Source organism: Psammomys obesus, unplaced genomic scaffold (assembly GCF_907164565.1).
Source record: "Psammomys obesus unplaced genomic scaffold, mPsaObe1.curated_primary_1811, whole genome shotgun sequence".
Lineage (NCBI taxonomy): Eukaryota > Metazoa > Chordata > Mammalia > Rodentia > Muridae > Psammomys > Psammomys obesus.
Genome location: NW_026586662.1, coordinates 166,368 through 188,596, shown reverse-complemented (window position 1 = coordinate 188,596; position 22,229 = coordinate 166,368). Strand labels below are relative to the sequence as shown.

General features: G+C 37.1%; 1 protein-coding gene across 8 annotated transcripts in view; it reads right to left on the bottom strand.

The window, feature by feature from the left end:
• Snx14 (sorting nexin 14) overlaps positions 1 to 22,229 on the bottom strand; it is a 61,176-nt gene that overhangs the window by 2,868 nt on the left and 36,079 nt on the right. For 4 of the 8 annotated variants that reach the window (XM_055602458.1, XM_055602463.1, XM_055602459.1 and 1 more), the window contains 11 exons: positions 19,750 to 19,951; positions 17,595 to 17,678; positions 14,521 to 14,621; positions 12,714 to 12,825; positions 8,211 to 8,251; positions 7,957 to 8,100; positions 4,478 to 4,601; positions 4,083 to 4,247; positions 3,628 to 3,723; positions 2,140 to 2,231; positions 1,498 to 1,554 (listed from right to left, as the gene is read on the bottom strand). In XM_055602458.1, coding sequence (XP_055458433.1) covers positions 1,498 to 1,554; positions 2,140 to 2,231; positions 3,628 to 3,723; positions 4,083 to 4,247; positions 4,478 to 4,601; positions 7,957 to 8,100; positions 8,211 to 8,251; positions 12,714 to 12,825; positions 14,521 to 14,621; positions 17,595 to 17,678; positions 19,750 to 19,951 — 1,218 coding nt within the window. The remainder of the gene's footprint in view (positions 1 to 1,497; positions 1,555 to 2,139; positions 2,232 to 3,627; positions 3,724 to 4,082; positions 4,248 to 4,477; positions 4,602 to 7,956; positions 8,101 to 8,210; positions 8,252 to 12,713; positions 12,826 to 14,520; positions 14,622 to 17,594; positions 17,679 to 19,749; positions 19,952 to 22,229) is intronic. The other 4 variants (XM_055602461.1, XM_055602464.1, XM_055602462.1 and 1 more) reach the window with 1 other exon arrangement.

Here is a 22,229-nt window from a genome sequence, read left to right as displayed (position 1 = left end):
AAGGAAGGAAGGAAGGAGGGAGGGAGGGAGGGAGGGAGGGAGGGAGGGAGGGAGGGAGGAAGGGAGGAAAGGAGGAAAGGAGGAAGGAGGGAAGAAAGGAGGGAAGGAAGGAGGGAGGAAAGGAAGGAAGGAAGGAAGGAGGAAAGGAAGGAAGGAAGGCAGGAGGGAAGGAAGGAGGGAAGAAAGGAAGGAAGGAAGGAAGGAAGGAAGGAAGGAAGGAAGGAAGGAAGGAAGGAAGGAAGAAAAAAAGTTTTATGTAACAAATATGGTATGTTAAAGAATTCTCAACATATATATAAATCAAAGAAACATGATGTCAATCAAAAAATAAAACAAAATAGAAAAGTCTTTGCTCACAAGAATAAAATTTCAGAGCTGGAATTTCTACTTTCCATTTTGTTTGGTTTAGAGCAAGACTTACTCATAAGTAAAAGACAATATATAACCTTGGAAAAGGATGTGGTGTATAATACTGAATTGGGGAGTTAAAAGATCAGAGTAAAGTCACTAATTTGTCAGAAGAAAAGAGAGTTTGTAATAAATAAATAAATAAATAAATAAATAAATAAATAAATAAATAAATAAATAAATAAATCTTTTTTATTTTTTTCTGTTAAAAAAAAAAAAAGAGGGGCTGGAGAGATGGCTTAGAGGTTAAGAGCACTGACTGCTCTTCCAAAGGTCCTGAGTTCAATTCCCAGCAACTACATGGTGGCTCACAACCATCCATAATGAGATCTGGTGCCCTCTTCTGTCGTGCAGGTGTACATGCAGGCGGAACTCTGTATACATAATAAATAAATAAATCTTAAAACAAAACAAAACAAAACCAGAACAACAAAAACCCTTAAAAAAAAAAAGAAAAAGAAAGAAAGAAAGGGGGTCCAGAGAGAGTTAGGGTCTTAAAGGGTAGATGGCTAAATACATGGTGTACATGTATATGTACATGTATATGTATATGTATATGTATATGTACATGTACATGTACATGTACATGTATATGGATGAAATGTTAAAAGAATAAATTTTTAAATTATACTTAGAAAGAAGACAAATTCAACATCCTCAAGATTAAATATAGTAAGAACACCATGGTCTAACTCTTAACTGCTTTTGTGTTCTTGAATTTATAGATCTGTGCTCAGAAAACATTCAAGTCTCTGACTTATGCGGCAGACAATGTTGTAGGTGATCATCTGAACAACTAGGCCCATTTCAATGCTAAAATGAGTCACACATTCAGCTGAAAGCACAGGAAAGGCCCTTATCTGCTTGTTACTAGGAATGTAGTACTTCACCAGAGACTGTTCTGTGTCTGCTACCCCAGATCCGCTCTACCTTTGGACATGTTGATAAGGACAATATAAAAAGCCACTTGTGTCAAGTTGTTCAGTTTCCAGTGACTGCAGTCACAATGCTTCCCTTACATTTTGGTCTCTAATTAAGTGTCCAAATACTACTCAGAAAAGAATGAATAACTCACTGCTTTCCAGTTACCTTATTTAGCTCTGGAAACAGCTCCTGTATCACAATGTCCAACAAAACATAGGTCAACTGCAACACAAAAACATGTAATAAAATATAAGGTTCTAAACAGTGAAAATGAGAGGCACAGAATCCAGGACTATGGAATCTCTAGGTGAAAAGGAACAGCAATGTAAAACAAGCACAAAAGTGTATCTAATACCACCAACAATGTTCTTTCCTTAAGTGCATGGTAGAGGCCTTTAGGAATAAAAAAAAAGGTGACATTACTATGCTTCACCTATTTTATGTAAATTGCTTTACACAAATTTTAAACAAGTAGAGCACTGACATTATATTAAAATTTCACCAAAATGTATAGCAACTATATACATAAAAATATTTACTGGTTATCCTATGACTTGAATTATGAAAATTTAAATGTTTACTTTATGTCATAAATTTTCTATGCATCCAAAATTTTCTACTAGGAAGTATATTAACTTTAAACAACACTGCATGTCACAAAGAAGAAAGATAACGAGCAGAAACAGTACATACAGATTCTCCTATATGAATGTTTAGATTATATGGGCTATATTTCACATAATGACTCACAGAGGTAATAAACCAGACATCTTGTTCAGCAAACCACACCAACACTAGCCTACTTACCTGCTTGTTGAGCACTGGCTGCTGCAAGCCATCAAACAGAAGTCTGACGCTTTCATACTTGGTTTCTTCACCAATACACTTGACTATAAGATCTAAAGGAAAGACGTGGAACAGTTCATAATGACTCATCACTAACCGCCTCTTAAAGTAAAAGTCTGCCTCTGTTTTTCCCAGACACCACGTAAATTCTGTAACTCAGTATTTCTCAAACCACTTTCCGCAAAAAGCTCCTAGAAATAAGTCTTATGGTCAAGTGAAGATAATGTAGTTATCATAAATCCCCCTTTCAGAAGTTTACAATGCACAGGATATACTGTAGCATATAAATCAACTACCACTAAGTGATAAAAGTGATTTTAAAATATACATATTTTACTATACATTAAGATTAAAAAAAAACACAAAACAATGTTTTGTTTGTTTTTTTGTTTCAAGACAGGGTTTCTATTCGTAACATTGGTTGTCTTGGACTCACTTTGTAGATGAGACTGGCCTCAAACTCACAGAGATCTGCCTGCCTCCTCAAGTTCTAGGATTAAAAGCATGTGCCACCACACCTGGCCCAATAAAACCCAATTTTTACAATATTTATTTTTAATTATATGTATGTGCTGTGTTTGCAAGGAGAGATGCACACATGAGTGCCAGTGCCCACAGAGGCCAGAAGAAAGTGTTAGTGTCTCTGGAGGTGGAGTTATAGGCAGTTGTAAGCCACCTAACATGATGTTCTCTGAAGAGCAGCATGTACTCTTAACTACGAAACTATCTCCCAGCCCCAAAGCAAAAGATTTTAAATGCCATATGATGTCTGTGCATTTGTGTATACACATAGAAATATACAGAAAAAAATGTCTATGACCAGATGTGATAGGTATCTGTAATCTCATCATTTGAGACTCAAAAGTAGGAGGATCGATGCAAATTTGAGGCCAACCTGGTCTACACAGTAATTTGCAAGCCAGTGAGGGTCATATAGCAGATCCTGTTTGTTGTTGTAAAACAAACAAACAAAACAAAAAAAAAACCCTGACTATTGTGTGAATAAAAATAGCCTTTTCACTGGGCATGGTGGCATACACCTTTAATCCCAGCATTAAAGAGGCAGATCTCTGAGTTTGAGGCCAGTCTGGTCTACAAAGTGAGTCCAAGACAGCCAGGGCTTGTTATACAAAGAAACCCTGTCACATTAAAAAAAAAAAAAAAAAAAAAGCCTTGAATTTTAGAGGTAAGCCAAGAATAGGTATTCTTACATGTAAATCCTGGCACTCAAAAGACTAAAGCAAAAGAATTATTGCAAATACAAAGCCAGCCTGGGCAACACTTCAAAAATCTACCTCAATCAAACAAAATATTGGTAGTATCAACAGAAGAACAAATTGGATTTACTAATGAGTTAATTTAACTAGTTAATATAATTAGGTTCAATAATTATACTGCAACTTCAAAGGGATGCTAATCTATATGAAATTGAATTATTCAATATTATACCTGGAATGTAATTCATCATTTCTTCAAAAGTCTGTTTTGCTCCTTTTTGCTTATCTTGGAGAGACCGTGGTTCAGTATTTTCACAAAATATAGCATCTAAAACCGAGTATAAGACATTTATACAATTATTCTACAATTTATCCTACGAGTAGAACTTCTGGTAAGAAGAAACAAAAACAAAAACACACCCTTTACTCTTTTAGACCTAACTAAAATCACAAGCACAAAACATAACACAGACAGTCCAGTGCAGGTGCATGCCTGTAATCCCAGCACTCAGGGAGACAGAGGCAGGTGGATCTCTGTGAGTTTGAGGCCAGCCTGGTCTACAAAATGAGTCCAGTACATCTAAGGCTACACAGAGAAACCCTGCCTCGGAAAACAAAAAAAGCAAAAACTAAACAAACAAAAACAAAAAACACGCAAACATGACACAAACTGGATCAAATACAAACCTCTGAGAAGTGTTATGAGTGAAACCAACCGGTGTTCCTGAAACAGCTGCTCCAGTTTGCACTGGAGATAGTAGTCAGTGTACACTTCCAGTGTGTTCTTAAAGAGGATTCGCGTTCCCATTAAAAGATGATGAAGCCAGTCTGGAACTTGAAAAACTACTCGTCCTGAGGAAAACCAATTGAGAATCAACTTAAACCTGCTGTTGCTCAAGATGATGAATGAATACAAGTAACAGAGTTTAGTTAGACTTACTAACACTAGTGACTTTAACACATTCAAGGCCAATGTATTAAGTCTGTGAAAGGACTGTCTTTCACAGAGTTGAGGTAGGGCTGTATCTGCCTACTATATCATGAGGCAGATTAATGAAGAGCAGGGTTCACTGAGGCCTTACCTACATACATCAGGTAATCATAGACTCCGTCCACAGTCATCACCTCCATGAAGTAGTTCTGATTTTGCTTTCGCTCTGTATTCTCAGCACGGTTTGCATTATTCTTAAACAGATCATTGAAAAGCTACAGTAAAAGTTGAAATAATAAAGAGACATATACTTTATTGCATCTGCTGACAATGATCACCAGGGTTAAAATACACAGCAAAAAAAATCCCATATTAGAAAAACTTAAAATCTGCTTTCAAAAGTTCACATTTGTGACTAAAGCTATAGAAAAACATTTTTCTCAAAATATTACATAAAAGCTTGTATTCACTTTTCCCCTAAGAGTTAATTCACTCACTATCCATAAAGAATCTCTTTTCTTTTCCTTGTTTATTTTCCCCCTTTTTGATTGTTTGTTTTATGGTGTTTGGATGTTATAAACCTAGAGGCTCAAGCAAGCAAGGCAAATGCTCTACCACTAAGCTGTATCCCTGCCCCTCATTTTTGTTGTTGATTTTTGGAGAGATGCAGAGATAGAGCAAAGCAATGTAGCCCCAGGCTGGCCCTCAAACTCATGAACCTCCTCCCTCGGCCTGCACCGCCATACCTACCTCTCCTTCCTTTGTGTTATCACTGCTATTATTTTGGTTTTGGCTTTTTAAAACAAGGTCTCATTCTTAGCCCTAGAATGCCTGGAATCCAGTATGTAACTCAAGCTGACCTCAAAATCTTGGCAGTTCTCCTGCCACAGCCACCTAAGATGTTCTCCTTTGTTTACATAAACCAGAAGAAACAAAGTAATTTGTGATGGTGTGTAATTATATTATAAATAGCTAATTTTAATACTAGTATGATTAAAAGACTACAAATTATTCACTAATGTGCAGATATAAAAATTCACCTCTATATAAAGTTCATTTGTACAATATTATTCAAGCCCAAAATACTTTAATCAATATGGGGAAAAATCATCTGGGGATTAGGTTAGTTGGACAAGTACTTGCCTAGCATTCATGACGCCTCAGGTTCTATCATCAGTACCATACAACACTGTGTATGGTGGCACATGCCTGCAATTATAGCACTCACGCAATAAATGCAAGAGCAGTTCAAGGTTACATATTGGCTACAAAGTGAATTCAAAGCCAGCCTAAACTAAGTAAGATCCTATCCCAAAAAAGAAAAAGCAGCACTCCTAATCAAAAACTATGAAAGCAATGACTCTTTATAGCACCGAAATATACGTTAGGTAATTCATTTTAACAAAATCATTGTTTTATTCATTTATGCTTCCATCCAACAAACATTAAGTTCTATGTGCCAGAGATCATGCAAAAGGCAGTAAGTGCAGAGATGCAACAGAAACTTAACATCTAATATAAACAGATAAAGAAATACATGAACTAAAGCCAGGCTGGGTGGCACATACACCTTTAATCCCAGCACTTGGGAAGCAGAAGCAGAAACAGTTGGGTCTCAGTGAATTAGAGGCCAGCCAAGACTACCCAGTGAGCTGTGCCTGGAGAGGAGGGACATGGAGAATGCAGGAGAGAGGGAGAGAAGATAAGAGAAACAGAATAGTGACTACCACAGAGAGTAGTGTATTCAACTGTATCTGAAGATAAGTCTTTCCTATCTACCCACATTTTAAGTGTAATTTTTCAATAGAAAATACTTATAGTAAGTCTGCACAAGAAAGGGAGAAAAGCTAATCCTAAAACCCTATTATTATACTTGTTGTAAGTTCCTGTCTGGAGTCTGAACAGGTCTGCAATCATTCAGTTCGAAGGAACCGCATTTCCTGGAGGTCGGGACTTAGCTCAGTGGCGGAGTGCTTGCCTAACAAGCATGAGACTGTGGGTTTAGTCTCCAGGTCCAAAAATTACACATATTTTAACATAAAATAACAAACCTATCAAAGATGGTTTTCTGCTTTTTTTTCCCTGAAAAGCAGATCAAGTATCTGTACTGTGCTTTGTACATTTATATTAATATAAATTAGCTGCTGCTAACATTCTTTAAGATAATTAATCAGGCCTGGAATGTTCTAAGTTTTCCTTCTACAAAAAAAAAAAAAAAACATTTTAGTAAGTATCTCTACATATTATAAGCTCTTCTGTTAATTTATTTTCTTCCATGAAGTCAAAGAGTATAAACACATGATGACCCATTGTTAAATATTACCAACTTTTCTTATCCTAGAGACTGAACCCATTTACAAGCCATTAGCAAAGTAAATTTCTAATATGACTACTTGTCTAAAGCTTGCAAAAATACCTTCTTGTGTACAAAAAAATCCAGCACAATTTTCTTTCCTTATGTTTCCCCCAGAACAATGCTCTGTGATGCTATCCATAGAGAGCTAATACTCTCTCACTTACAAGTATGCTTACAGAACAAAGCCCACCTAGAGGAGAATCTCTGACAACTTCCAGCAGTTTTGAGTTTCAACCTGCAGGTATATTCACAATGCAGTAGAGAAGTGGAATGTTACCAACAGATGGTGTGCACCTGTATCTGTCTTTAACTGTCTCTCTCTAGGGAACCACAGCTCTCTCACAGAAGTGGCTGAGGACAACTTACAATGATGACTGAGGAGAGGAAAACACTGAGTTTTAATTTTTCCTCTTGAACATGTTTTTCTCTATGGCCTTTAGTGGAGTTTCCACATTAAAAACAGGAGAAGACAGGGATGGGAGTGGGGGGACTCTGAAGTGTTTTGTCTGCATCCTCCACAGAAAACAGTGAACCATTATTGAAAACAATAGTAGACTTGGAGGGAAAATGTTTAATTCTAAAAGTAAGCAACACACTCTTTTTAAAATCTAGATGGGTTTAAACAGATTAGATTAAAAATCAACATGACACTGGGTATGGTGACACAAGCCTGTAATCCCAGCACTCACAGAGGCAGAGGCAGGCAGATCTCTGTGATTTCAAAGCCAGTATGGTCTACAAAGCCAGTCAAGGACAGCCAAAGCTACACAGAAACCCTGACTTGAAAAACCAAAAGAAAGAAAGGGAAGAAAGGGAAGAAAGGAAGGAAGGGAGGAAGGGAGGGAGGGAGGGAGGGAGGGAGGGAGGAAGGAAGGAAGGAAGGAAGGAAGGAAGGAAGGAAGGAAGGAAGGAAGGAAGGAAGGAAGACGGGTAGAGAGATAGAAAGATTCATAGATGGATATATGGAGAGATGGAGACAGACAAAATGTGGTTGGCTGGAAATGGATCAGAATAAATAAACAGAAACAGATACTGTCAGAATGGGGGGACAAAAGAACATGGGAGAAGGTTAGAAGATGGTGGAAACAGAATGAGAACTACATCAACGCTAAAAAGAGGTAAGTGAGGGAACAGGAAGTCAAGAGTTGCTAAGTGAAAGACCGAGAATCTTTCAAAACTGCTAAGAAAACCAAGACTGAAAGGCCACAGCCTGTGCCACCCCTGCACCTCCCCTGTCCAGCCCTCACCCATCAGCTGTCTCCTGCATCACTTACTGCCTCTTTGACAATATGCAGTACCTTCTTGTTGTTTTCAGAAGTGGGGCTGAGAATGGTCAGTTCTGGTCTACTTGGTTTAGGTTTTGGGGATTCACAAGAGTTAATAAAACTCATGATGAAAGGTTCCAAATGTTGACCCTTCTGTAGTGACAGAAGAGACAATCACTTTTAACATCACAGAAGCTACTACAATTCACTAGTAAGTAAAGATATCAGCATCATTTATAAATATACATAAATCAATAATTCACCTCTTTCATTAGTTTTCCAGGAACGGACTTTATAATTTTCCCTATAATTAAAAATAAAATATTAATTTTAAGAAAGTGTAACATACTATGTAATTGTTCACATAAAAACAAAAAGTAATCAAAAATCCAAAGCTATGTAGTATTTATAATTCATTATTTCACACTTGAACAAAAATTTATAATAAAGGTGATATCCCAAACTACTTTATGAATACATTTGAGATTTACTATTAAAAAAATTAATTGTAACATTGTATATAAAGGGATATAAGAAGCTTACTGTTAAGAAATATTAAGAGTACAATAAGGAGACAACAATATGATTCTTTACACTGCTGTCTTTTAAACTAACATTCATCAGTTTGTTAGTTCATTAGTTTGTTCATTCATTCGTTTACTCTTTCCCTCATTTCACCCTTCCTTTTTGTCCTTGATGCTAGACTCAAACCTAAGGACTTTCCATGGTAGGCAACTGGTCCATCATTAGCTTCATGCTTTCCCCAGAAAAATTCTACGAAAATGTTTCAACAGGACTGGAGAGCTGGCTTAGAGGTTAAGAGAACCTGTTGTTTTTCAGAGGACCTGAGTTTGGTTCTCAGTCCATGCTGAGCGGCTCACAGCCTCCTTTAACTCCAGCTCTAGGGGATCTGGTAGGTTCTTCTGGCCTCTACACACATGGCATACACACACATACACACACATACACATACATACACACACACACACACACACACACACACACACACACACACGGAGACACACATACACAAGTCAAAAGTTTTAGAAATGTTCTTAAAACATTTTAAACAATGACAAATATGTCATATTTAAACATACACTAAAGTTAGTCAAATGTTTAAGAATATTTTGAGAAACATTTAAGCTATTGGAATAGTTTATATTTTGAATTTTTTGTTTAAAATTTTCCATTCTAGACAGGTGTGTTGGCAAAACCCTGTCATTCCCAGTGACTGCGGCAGGAGAATCAAGAGTTCAAGGACACCTTAGACTATGTAGTAAGACCCTTTCTTCAAAACAGGGAAAGAGGAAAAAAAGCTACATTTGTCCAAAATACTTATTGTTTGTATCTCCAGGTTCCCTTTCGAAAACACTAGACATCTGAAAACTTTATCAAGTATTTAAGAAATAACACGCAAAATTAGTCCAAATTGTCAAATTCAACTTAAATTTCTTTTACCTCCATTTAGTAGACACAGCAATACTAAGAGACAATAATAAAAGTAATGAGACTTTTTTTATGACATTGAAATCCTATCAGGGACTAGTAACATCCTTCAGAATGTCCCCAAGTTCGTCAAGTTTTATAGGCTTCACAGAATGTGTTTCTATCACTGCGTCACCACTGAGCCCAATTATTTCTCAATGTGATAAAGGAGAATTCAAATCATTAGTTCCTGTCTGTCTACTGGCTTCTTCTGCCCTGGAAAACTTAATTCTTTAAACTCAGTAAGTTCAAAACTGTCCTAAAATTAACAGCCCCAAAAAGTAATACATGCATTCAGTTGTGTAGTTGGATGATCTTCCATTTTTTTCTCTTTCTGTCGAGTCTAATATGAAACCAGATCCATTTAACTCTATTTCCTAAACAGCACATATAACCAAGTATAAAAAGGTCCTCAGTTTGCTCTGATAAGAAGGCCACACATACCAAATGCTTTGGATCAACTAAATGTATTGATGTCAAGAATTAAATGTAGTTTCCTGAATCAGCGGATTCAGTTCTACTTAAAACTATATATTATAAAGCATTCTGAGAAATACTGTATTCATCATACTTTGGCTTCAACAATTTTATACAAATATTTCTAGCAGGTTAGTTTGGAGCTTTACAGAAAAGAAAAGTTGTATTTGTTTTCATTGTGCTTTATGCCTTTCATTTGACATGTATTTTGTTTTGAGACATGGCTTAGACCCAGGGCCTCATGCATGTGTGGTTGGCAAGTCCCAACGTTACACTTCTAGGATTCATCCACACTGTTGCTAGTTGCTTCAAGCTACAGGCATTCATTTCTATAGGACTCAACATGAAGACCAACGTTTCTCTATCCACTCTTTTGATAATGAACATTTGTGCTGTTTCTAGTTTGGACTATGACACATAATGTGGCTCTGAACATTCTCAAACACAGATATAAGATCTTCAACAGCATCTATCTCAAAGAGAAATTACTGAACCATTTAGTTTTTATATCAAACTATTTTTCCAAATAGTTTTTAATGTTTCTATTCCTGCTAACAGAGTAGCGTTCCTGTTGCCAGAGTCCACAATAGCACCAACACTTGGTATCATCATTTTCTGAAACTGTATCATAGAAAATGATAACTCTGGGCTGGAGAGATGGCTCAGTAGCTAAGAGCACTGGCTGCTTGTCCAGAGATCCTGAGTTCAATTCCCAGCAACCACATGGTAGTACACAACTGTCTATGGGGTTTGATAACCTCTTCTGGTATATAGACATACATACAACAAATAGCAATACACATAAAATAAAGAAAAATGCTAACTTCTATCTCTAATAGAAACAATTGTAATAATGTCTTCAGTGTCTCCACAGAGTATGCTCTGACTAGGGATTAGTCAAAAGATTATTAGTATCCTTCAAGATAGAGCAAATATAAGCCCTAACCTGTCTTCAATTTACTCTAAGACAGGGTTAGTAGAAAGAAGACCATCTACAGACTAAAAATGATTCTGTTAATTAATGTCTGAAAGTGGCCTGGTAACACAGGCCTGTCATCTCAGCTCTTTTGGAGGCTGATGCAGGAAAACCTCAAGTTCAAGGACTGCATGAGCTGCACTACAGAGAAAAATCAAGTTCATTCTGGGCAACTCCACTGAGACCCTACCTCACACTGAAATGGCTTTTTTTTTTTTTAATTTTTGTTTTTTTAAGATAGGAGGTGAGGATTGAAGCTATAGCTCAGGGGTACAGTTGCTGACTTAGCAGACAAGAAGCCTGTGATGGTTCAGTCAACTTGATAAGATCCAGAGCTAAACCTCAGTAAGGGATTATCAAGATTTGCATAACATCCTGCCAGGTGGTGGTAGTGCACACCTTTAATCCCAGCACTCAAGAGGCAGAAGCAGATCACTGTGAGTTTTCAAGGCCAGCCTGGTCTACAAAGGGAGTTGTTCCAGGACATCCAGGGCTGCACAGAGAAACTCTATCTCCAAACACTAAAAAGATTTGCTTTTTTCTGAGACCCACCCTAAATGTAGATGGCAGCAGTTCATGGGCTGGAGAAAGCTAGTAAGAATCAGCATTCAGCACTTTGCTTTCTGACTGCAGATATATCTGACCAGCTACATCACATCCAGCTGCCATGTCTTCCCCACCATGGCAAACTATACCCTTGAACTCTGAGCCAAAACACATCCTTCCTTACTGAAGTTGCTCTTATCAGGGTATTCCACCACAACAAAGTAATAGATTAAACCCCAGTATTAAACCCCAGTATCACCAGAAACCAAAAAAATTAAATTTTACTCATCTAGGCTATTTTTACTAAATTCTAAATGAAAAAAATCAGAGACTAAGATTCAAATGGAAATGTCTCTGCATAGACTAAACTTTATATAAAATCCATGTACAAAATATCACAGAAATGGTCTCAAAATGTACTAAGGTTAGTTCCATTTAAAGAACTTATTTATACAATGCTTACTTAACTGAATTACTACTATAACCTACCTAAAGAAAATTAGGTTCTAAGGAATGATAACAATCCTTGAAAGTATAAAGAAATTATACATCTTAAATATAAAGAGAGAAAATCTGCTCAGATGAGTCTTAAAGTCAAATGTAAAAAGTTATAGTATTCTAAAAGATATGTTATTAAAGTTACTTATGTAATGAATGATGGCTGTGTACCTTTACATCTGCTGAAAACACTATCAATTATTTTTCTTATATGCATAGCTAAGCATGGGGTATACATCCTGAGAAATTTGTTGCGAGGTGATTTCGTTGCACAGACTTCAAAGAGTACACTTATACAAACTTATACAACAGCAAGTCCCTAGGTGACATAATCTTATATGACCACTGTCATTTATGGAATCTGTCACTGAGTAAAGCATGGCTATGACTCTATGTAAACATATAAACACATGCAAGGATATTACTGGTTGATAGCTCTCTGTGACAGAACGAATGGCTAGATATGACTAGGAAAGTAATCAGCATATCTCTAACTGCAAAAGGAGCCCTTCGGAATTCATCATATGGCCATACTATCAAAACCGTTTTTCATCAGCGAGTGGCGATGCACTCCTTTGATCCCAGTGCTCAGGGGAGGTGGAGGCAGGTGGATCTCTGTGAGTTTGAGGCCAGCCTGGTTTACAAATATCCAGAACAGCCAGGGCTACACAGAGAAACACTGTTATTTGCGGGGGAGTGGGGAGACATTTTTCAACATTAGTCTAAAAACATTGTTCTTTGCAGTTTATCCTTTTATATATGTTTCTTTCAAATAACTTACCGAGATTTACATCTGGAAGTATCTTATCAAGAAACTGTGTTTCCCCACCGTTGGAGGAGAGAAAGTCAGCCAGAAGCTGACTGTTACTCAGTTCCGGATGCTGTAAAAGTTTCTTTAATGAACAGAAACAGAGGAGGGAAATGGATTAGACACCTAGAAGGATAATAAAAATTGCTCTAAAATGATTGTAAACAAACAAAAAACAGGAATCTTTAAGTCACCAAAAAGTATAGCCTATGCTAACCAAATGATTTTTAAGATAATTATATTATCCACGGAAATAATTTACACATTTTTTTGTAAATAAGTATAATGTTTACGTAACACAACATACATACACTGAGAAAAATGAAAGTCAATTCAGAATGATAAATGGTAGAGTTGATCCCTAGAAACTGAGAAACAAAACCTACAAACTGTGTAACAGGGACTAAAGGGACTAAGTAATAAAATGAGGACAATTATCAAGCTGAAAAAGTTAAGCAAAAAATCAGACAAGAGTTCTAAACTCTCAGATTATATTTAATTTTTATACCAAAAGAATTTTTTCTTTCAAATCTCCCATATCAATTAGCATATAGCTAATAAACACTGTCTTCAAGAAATATCTAGGTGGGTTTTTTTGTTTTTTGTTTTTTGTTTAAAGAGATAGGGTTTCTTTGTGTAGCCTTGGCAGTCCTGGACTCACTTCGTAGATCAGGCTGGCCTTGAACTCACAGAGATCTACGTGCCTCTGTGTCCCAGAGGATATCTAGCATTTTATTGATCATTAACTAAAAAAGAAAAAAAAGGATACTAAGAGTCAGGGTTACAGCTCGGTGATAGAGTGGCTAGACTGTGCAAGACCCTGAGTTTAATCTTTAGTATCCTGACACAGCAACACACATATTCTTGTCAAAATTCTCTTTTTAAGACAAGATCTCACAGTGTAGCCCTTGCTGACCTAGAATGTGCTATATAGACTAGGCTGGCCTTGAACTCAGATCTGTCTGCCTGCACCTCTCAAATGCTTGGATTAAAGGCATGTGGCACTGTGCCCAGTCAAAAATTTACTTTAAAATTTAAATAGAAAAAGGATTTTGTGGACAGGTTTTATAGAACAAAGCATATATATAAAAGAGATATCTGCATATCATGTTTATTGTGATATTATACACATAGTCATATAATAGAATCAGACTAAGTGTCATCAACAGATAAATGTATACGGAAATGTGTTATGTATGCACAATGCTGTTTCATCCAGTCACAAAGAACAAAGTGATATCATTTACAAGAAGATGGATGGATCATGTTGAGCAAAATAAGCAAGGTCTCAGAGACAAACACCATACATTTTCTAAGAATCTAAAGTTAAAAAAAAAAAATTGAAAGTGGAAGAGGGCTATTTGGGAAAAGAAAGGCCCAAAAGGTAGAGAAGGAAGAAAAGAGAACAAAGGGTAATAAGAGAAGTGAACACGATCAAAATACATCATCCACACATATGGAAATGTCATAATAAAAACATTATTTTGACTTGAGAGGGAGAGGTAGGTGGATCTCTGTGAGTTCAAGGCCAGCCTGGTCAATAACAAGAGTCCTAAGATAGTCAGGGCTGTTACACAGAGAAACCCTGTCTCAAAAAAAATCAAAAGAAAAACAAGCAAACAAACAAACAAAAAAAAACCCACATTATTTTGTACAATGAATATATGCTAACAAAAAAGTGAAGAAATAAATGAGGAAAAAAAAAAACATGCACGTAGGAAAAGAGCAACAAACTGGAGTTCTCAGTGTCCCCGCTGGAGCGTGAGAGCTGGCGCTGTACCTGCAGATACTCCTGAAACTCCTCTCTCTTCGACTTTAAAAACTCATAGTTTTTTGGGCCAATGATCCTTTTGGATGGAAGCTGCGCATCAGGAAACGTGCCTGAAATTGGTAAATAAAGTTCTTAGTATTTTGTCTATTTGAAACTACATGAAACTTTAGATTTACTAATATTGCCTTGTAGAGATGTGACTGTGTTTTAAATAATCTTCACACAGTCAAAGTGTTTCAAGTTGGAAATTCAGACCAAAGACTATCTCCTGCTATCTAAAATATAACTCTTTCAAACATTCTTTTTTGCTCTCAAGTTTTTGCACTTCTACATGAGTAAAACTGCTTTAAAAACTGCTCCTGAGTCCACGAGAAATGGAAGAACAGGCCTTAATGGAGGAGGCAGAGAATAGCATCACATGTGGCATTAGAGTGGGACAGGAACACCAAGGGTTAAAGGTATAAGCAAGAATAAGGGGCAGGGTGTGGGAGATGACTTAAGCAAAATTAGGAATGTAAGAACAAACCTTATGAGGATGGTGGAGTACAGCTTTAATACTAGCACTCAGAAGACAGAAGCAGGTGGATCTGTGAGTTCAAGGCCAGCCTGGTCAACAGAGTAAGTTTCAGGACAGCCAGAGCTACACAGAGAAATCCTATCTTAAAAAGCAAAAACAAAAACGAAAGAAAAAAATAAGGAAAAGAAAAAAGAACCCACTCCTTTCTAAGCTAATATAAAAGTCTGAGTGGAGGCGTCCTGTACGAGTGGGCAGTGCTGCTCCTAAGGCAATGGGTTACTTACAAATCGTACCATGTACAGGACAGCTCCCTGAAGTACTCGTCAGGGGTGCCCCTTAGGCCTGGCAAACAATACAAGCTACTGCCAATGCTCTAGGTTTCCCATCAGAACTAGACGGTAAGACCCTATTGCTGAAGATATAACACACTTTGTTTTAAATGTGTTTTGCCTGCACATATGCATGTGTACCTTGTATATGCCTGATGTCCCATAAGGCCAGTAGAGGACATCAGAAGTCCTGGAGCTAGAGTTATAGATGTTTGAAAGTTACCAAGTGGGTACTGATAGTTGAATGCTGGGCCTCTATAGAGCAGTAATGTTCTTAAACGCTGAGCCATTTTTTTTGGCCTTGATACAATTCATTGCAGGACATAGAAAAAACAACTAGGAAACTTCCTTTCTGCTGGTTAGCTTTCATAGTGCCAAACAGTGCTATGCAGGCCACTGAGAAAGAAAGACATCAATGGTCTTACCAAGTGCTGGACCCTGTACACTACAATATCTACTTGCTAGACTGATACAATAGTAGCATGACTTGTTATAGGGATAAACAACTACTCTTATAGTGGATCTGAGGCCTGGTCCACAGGAAGGAATTCCTGGCTGATACTGCAGATCTAGTGAAAAGATTATGATTGGGAGGTCAAAAGCCCAAGGGTGGAACCTACTACCGGTGCTTTGCTAAACGGTGATGTCATCAACCCATCCTCTAAATATTTGTGTTTATACCTATACTCAACCTTGGTCAAAGAAGCTGGTTTCTGTAGTGGGAAGCAATTGATACAGTGATGCATAACCAGTCAAAGTGCTAGGAATGATATGTGACTGTGAGTGCTCAGCTCTCTATGGGACAACTATATCAATCCCTCCCAATCCTGCCCGAAAGCTTGGAATATCATCAAAAGAGAGGACATAAAGAATGTAAACGCTGGAGAATGGGGGACAGTGCTGTGAAATGCTGTCTTCTGGACAGGGAATGAACACTGCCCTTATGAATTCATAGTGGCTGTAGTTACCTGTGTAAGATCAAACCAGTCAAAATGCGAGCATAGACAGAAGAGGGGATCATGATGTCCCATCTCTAACTGAGAAACTATGGGCAGTTGATGGCTGCCGGAAAAGAGATAATTTTCTTTGTGAATATGGCCCCTGCTTGGCTGCCCATGCTTCACTGGATGACCCCACACCAACGTGCACGTGAACAGTACAAACTGGTAGCATAAACTCAGCTCACTGAGTTACACCAAAAAAAAGACATAACGGTGAGAGAGGGATATGGATGCGTTGTAGGGAAGACAAGGGGTAGATATAATCAAGAGATAGTGTGTGCATGTACAAAATTGACATAAATTAAAAACAGCTTGAAAAACTTACTACAAAATTATTTTGAAATAGGTGGGAATCCATTAGATAAAACCTCACTAAAGAAATAAACAGTATCTTGTAAGGAAAAAAAATGTAGCATTCTGTCCAGTTTAAACAGGCTTAAGAACAAAATTTAGAAATAATGTATATGCTTTTTCTAGCAGGCTGACACTAGCAATTTTACTATCAAAAAAAAAAATTCAACTAATTTTCCTTGATACAGCAGTTTTTGTTTTGTTTTGTTTTGGTTTTTGAGACAGGGTTTATATGTGTAGCCTTGGCTGTCCTGAAACTAGTACTGTAGACCAACCTAGCCTTGAACTCGCAGAAATCCGCCTCCTGAGTGCTGGAGTTGAAGGCATGTGCCATTACCACCAGGCTTGATACAGGAGTTTAAAGTATAGAGGTAAATTATCTTCACTCAGCCTTAAAGCAAAACCAAAAGTTCTTAGAGAAAGGACAAGGGAGCCTTGCAGCTGGCTGGCACAAGCCTGTCCACAGGCTCACACTCAAACTGCAGAAAGACTATGCAGTGAGAATATGTATTCGCTTATGTTCCCAGGATAATCTCCACATCAAAGACTAAGTTCTTAGGGTAAAGAAGGTTCCTTGCCCACATCAATTCAGAGTCAACATGAATTGTATTAGGAGATCCTCCATAAGATCTTTCTTATATTAAAAATTTAGGATACAAAAAAGCCTCACCAAATCAACTGCAAAGTGGCTAGAAATGTTAACTAAACCAAACAGGTTACAAATAAAGAGTGTTAAACAGAGATGTGCTCTTATTTCCAACAGGATCATACACAACTATCAATATCACTAATAAACTTATTACTAAGTAAAAAAAAAATCTGGAACCAGACCTTTCAAGAAGGCCAATTATTGAATTAAGTTTTATACATAAAAGAGCAACATACCATGAAATTCCGTTAGCTTTGATTCAAGTACGTAGAATTCAAGGTATCTTCTATAGACAGACCAATGTTCAGGCTCATGTCCAACTGTAAATTAAAAATAAGCAATTTTACAACCCACTACAAAAAGTAAAACTAATAATACTAAATGGGGGACATAACATTACATCTTTATTTTAGATATCACATTATCATATTTCATCTATATTTTAATTCTAAATTCTCTATAAAAGACTAAAATATTTCTTTTCTATGATGTCAAGCAAAAAAATTGTTGATAATAGAATCATAAAGCTAGTAGAAACTTTTAAAGTATACAATTATTATTTTTAAAATTTACAAGTTATTTATTTTGTGTGCTTGTCTGTATACACATGCATGCTACGTCACAGCACATGCATGTCAAGTCAGAGGACAACTTTTGGGAGTCAGTTTTCTCTTTCCACACGTGGGTTCCAGAGCTCTATGTCAGGTTACCAGGCTTGGTGGCAAGCATCTTCTTCTACCCCCTGAGTCATGTTACTAGCCCATAAAATCTGAAAACTCTATTTTCCTGCACACACACACAAAAAAATCAGTGTAGCAAATAACAAAACTAATACATTTTTCTCGTTCAGAAGTCATGGCTTCCTTAGGGCACATTATATAGACAGTAAGGCTCTATAGTGCTAATGACAATAGTTATTTTTAGACTACGTTTACATTTTGCATTTTAACTATTAGGCCAAAACTTAAAAATAGAGCACAAAAATTAAAAATGTTTATTCAAAGAGTCAGTAACAAAAGTATATGACAATCAAAGTGAGACCTGGAGCACAAATCAGACTACAATAAGGACAATGATTCTACTGTGGACTTATCCAATAAGACCGAAGCAGTGCCTCTGACCTGGACCAAGTAAGACCCTGCCTGCTACATAGCCATGATAGGAAGCCTCACAGCCAGCTACTCGGAATCATCTGCTCCTGATTCCATGCTCTGTGTTCCTGAACTAGAATTCGTTTCTGAGAATCCACTTAAGAGAAATGATGAGCACTGGCCTTCACTGCTACTCAGTTAACTAGTCTAAAAATCACTTTCGCTCCCCTCCGTACCTCACAGACACTTCCCCCTCCTGAGCCTTATTTTAAGTTTCCATTCATCAGTCCCAAAATGTCTTCCCTTTATACCTAATGCCCCACCTGCTCAACAAAGCTGAGCGGCAAATGGTTATTCTGCTGTCAGTGCTGTTCAGTTATTACAATCCATACCTGAGACAGCCAAAGGAGAAAAAATAGCAAAACATGTAGATATTCAATAACCTGTGTCTGATCATACTTCTCCAATTCTACTCAGCCATTAACAAGTGGGGGGGGGGGGGAAAGACATGCAGAGGGGAAAACATGATCAAATTATACCTTATGTAAAGAATTAATTAAGAAAATGGTTGAAAGGAAAAGAAAAAATGGGAAAAGAAAATGCTGTTTAAATTGGTATAACACAAGGGCTGGAAAGATGGCTCAGGACAGCCATGAACTGAGCTGGATACTTAGGAACCACATGGTAGAAGAAAAACAACGTGCACAAGTGACCTCTACATGTCTGCCACCCACTCACATACATATAAATTAATGTGGTAAATAAGTTGTATAATGCTTCAAATAGTGGTAAATACATTGATGATAGCTAAGTACAATAACTAATGATGACAGCCACAAAATTAGCAAAAAGGGAAACTGGAGAAATGGCTCAGTGGCTAAGAATACTGGCTGCTCTTCCAGAGGACCCAGATTTGGTTCCCAGCACTGACAGGGTGGCTCACAACCACCTGTAACTCCGGTTCCAGACCTCCAGATACCAGGTATATAGTACATACATATAGACATATAGGCAAAATTGTCACACACATAGAAAACAAATAAATCTTAAAAAACAAAACAAAATTGTAAAAGAACATCATGTAAGATTCCCTGTTGGGCTCTAAGGCTCAAGAACCCACTCTGGGTTGGTTGAATAAGTTAGCTAAGGGCTAACAGGTGACCTAGGAAACATTAAGTTTTCATTTTGCTTTTGTTCTGGACACTTATATGTAATTACATTCAACAGTTACAAATGGCAAGAAGTTTACACTCAGTAAGGACAGACTCACGGAAACCTTAAGGAGGCTCAAAAATCTTACCTGCTCTTCTATCATTTCTTTCAACATCAATACAAAACACAGGAATTCTCTCCTTTTTCTCTTTCCTTTCAGAGGAGGGGTCCTCAAAGAAGTCTACGTATGGAATGCTAATCCTCCACGCAGCAAGGTTCCGAGGGGTGGGAGGTGTGCTCACAGCTTCTACTGGAGAGTCGTCTTCCATTACCACAATGCCTTCTTCAATCTGAAAGTTATCAAGGTGAGCTTAATGTTTCTAACACATTGTAAATTGCAGCACATGAGCTATAACTGTCAAGTAAGATGTTGATTTGATTTTTTTAACTTAGGAAACTAGATGATATAGAATTTTCTAATTAAAAAAAGTAAAGATAAAATTTTAAACTTGGTGGGAGGAGAGGGGAGGGGAGGAACTGGGAAAAGAAAAGGGAGGAGAAATTGTGGTCAGGATATAAAATTAATTAAGTAACTAATTAATTAAAATGTTAAACTTAAGAAGTTTCTATCATCAACTCCATGTTTCACATTATCTATACAAAGTATAAAAAAATAGAAAATAGACATTTCAGAGATGGTAGAAAATAATTAAAAGGTACAGATATAAAAAGCTCAAACTTGATAATAAATAAAATTAATATACTCATGGTCTTCATTTCAGAGCATAAAAGTTTAAACATGGCATCACACTGTGGATGCCGCTGACACAGATAAGCTGGATCTGCAACACATGCCTGATGCATGTCAGCATAATCTCTCTGAAGTTTGGCACTGTATTTCTGCAATGAGCCATCTAACAATTTTGAATGAGTAATTCCATTCCTGAAAACATTCGTATGAAAATATTTACTTCAACTAACTTTTTAAACTGAAAAGCAGTCTAAATATATTCACTGTAACATTAAAGAATGTACAATTCTAAGAAAGAGCTAAAAAGATCTACTTCTGCAGAATTAAATTTTTATTTGTTTTGAAATGGGTTTTCTCTATGTGGAAAAACCCTGGCTGTCCTTGAACTGGTCTTTAGACCAGGACGACCCTAACAGACAGAATGGTCCCCATTTCACCCTGTAAAGGAAGAAAATCACAATAAAATTAGGCAATTTGCCTAAACTCACATATAAAGTAGGCATCACTGCCAAATACCATTTCATCTTTTCAAATCACAAGCCAGGGTGACTGACAATTCCCAGGAAACAATCCTCAGTAGCTCCTAACTAGCACAGTATTTTGTGGCCAGTGATAAGATCAGCAGTACAACCTGCTCAGTTTTCTATGTAAACTCTAAGTAGCATGGTCCTCATCATCCTGTGATTTCTTTGGAAACAATACAATGACTAATGATTATGCAAAATAACCCAGAGAACACCTTAAATGTTTTCAAAATGAAAAAAAAAAAAAAAAACTATCAGGAGCTAGACATAGCAATCATCCTGATCTAATCACTATTTATTATATATATGGATATATTATATATATAAATATACATGATCATTTATGCAAAGCATTATAAAATTGCCATGTGTTAATTAAATAATATATTCAAAATAGTAGCAGTAGTAGTAAGGACACAAAGTGAGAAAATGCTCAGTGTCTATTGGTAGCTCAGATAAAGGTTTACAGAGGTCAGGAGTTTAAAGGGTTAACGTTTTTCTATGTAAAGAACAAAACAAAAAGGACCATCAAGCAAGACTGCATGTGCAAAGGTCCAGAGATAAAACAGCATGAAGTAAAATACTCATATACATAAACGAGAAATCTTGTCAGACAGGTCTAAGATGAGGCCTGAGAGCCTGCATTCCACAGTGCAAGCAATGGGAAATTAAGGCCTCTAATAACAATACAAACATTCCTGAAGCATATGGTTGGAAAGAGATAGCATCAGGATTGAGGCAAAAGCACACTGAAAAGATAGTAAAGGGCTGGGAAGATGCCTCATTCTGTAGAGTGCCTGCCTTGTAAACAAAAGGATCTGAGTTATGTGCCCAGAACTTGTATTAAAAATCTGTGAGCTTGGTGTGACGGCATATGCTTTTAATCCCAGCACTCAGCAGACAGCAGCAAGGCCAGCCTGGTTCAACATAGTGAGTACCAATCCAGCCAGGGCTACATAGTGAGGTAGAACCTGATTTATTTCTTTTTTATTTGTTTTTGGTTTTGTTTTGAACAAGGTCTCACTATATAGCTCTGACTGCTCTGGAACTCACGATTAGACTAAAGCTGACCTCAAACTCACAGAGATCTGCCTGTCTCTTCCTTGCAAGTACTGGGAATTAAAGTATGCACCACTATCCCAGGCTGACAGATTCTGTTGTTTGTTTGTTTGTTTGTTTGTACAATAGTACAGGCTTATGGTTCCCACACTAGGGAGGGAATCACTGGCAAATCCTTGGGTCTTGATGGCATGTTAGCCTAACCTACTTTATGAGCTCCAGGCCAGTGAGAGTTATTATCTCAAATACATACATACATACATACATACATACATACATACATACATACATACA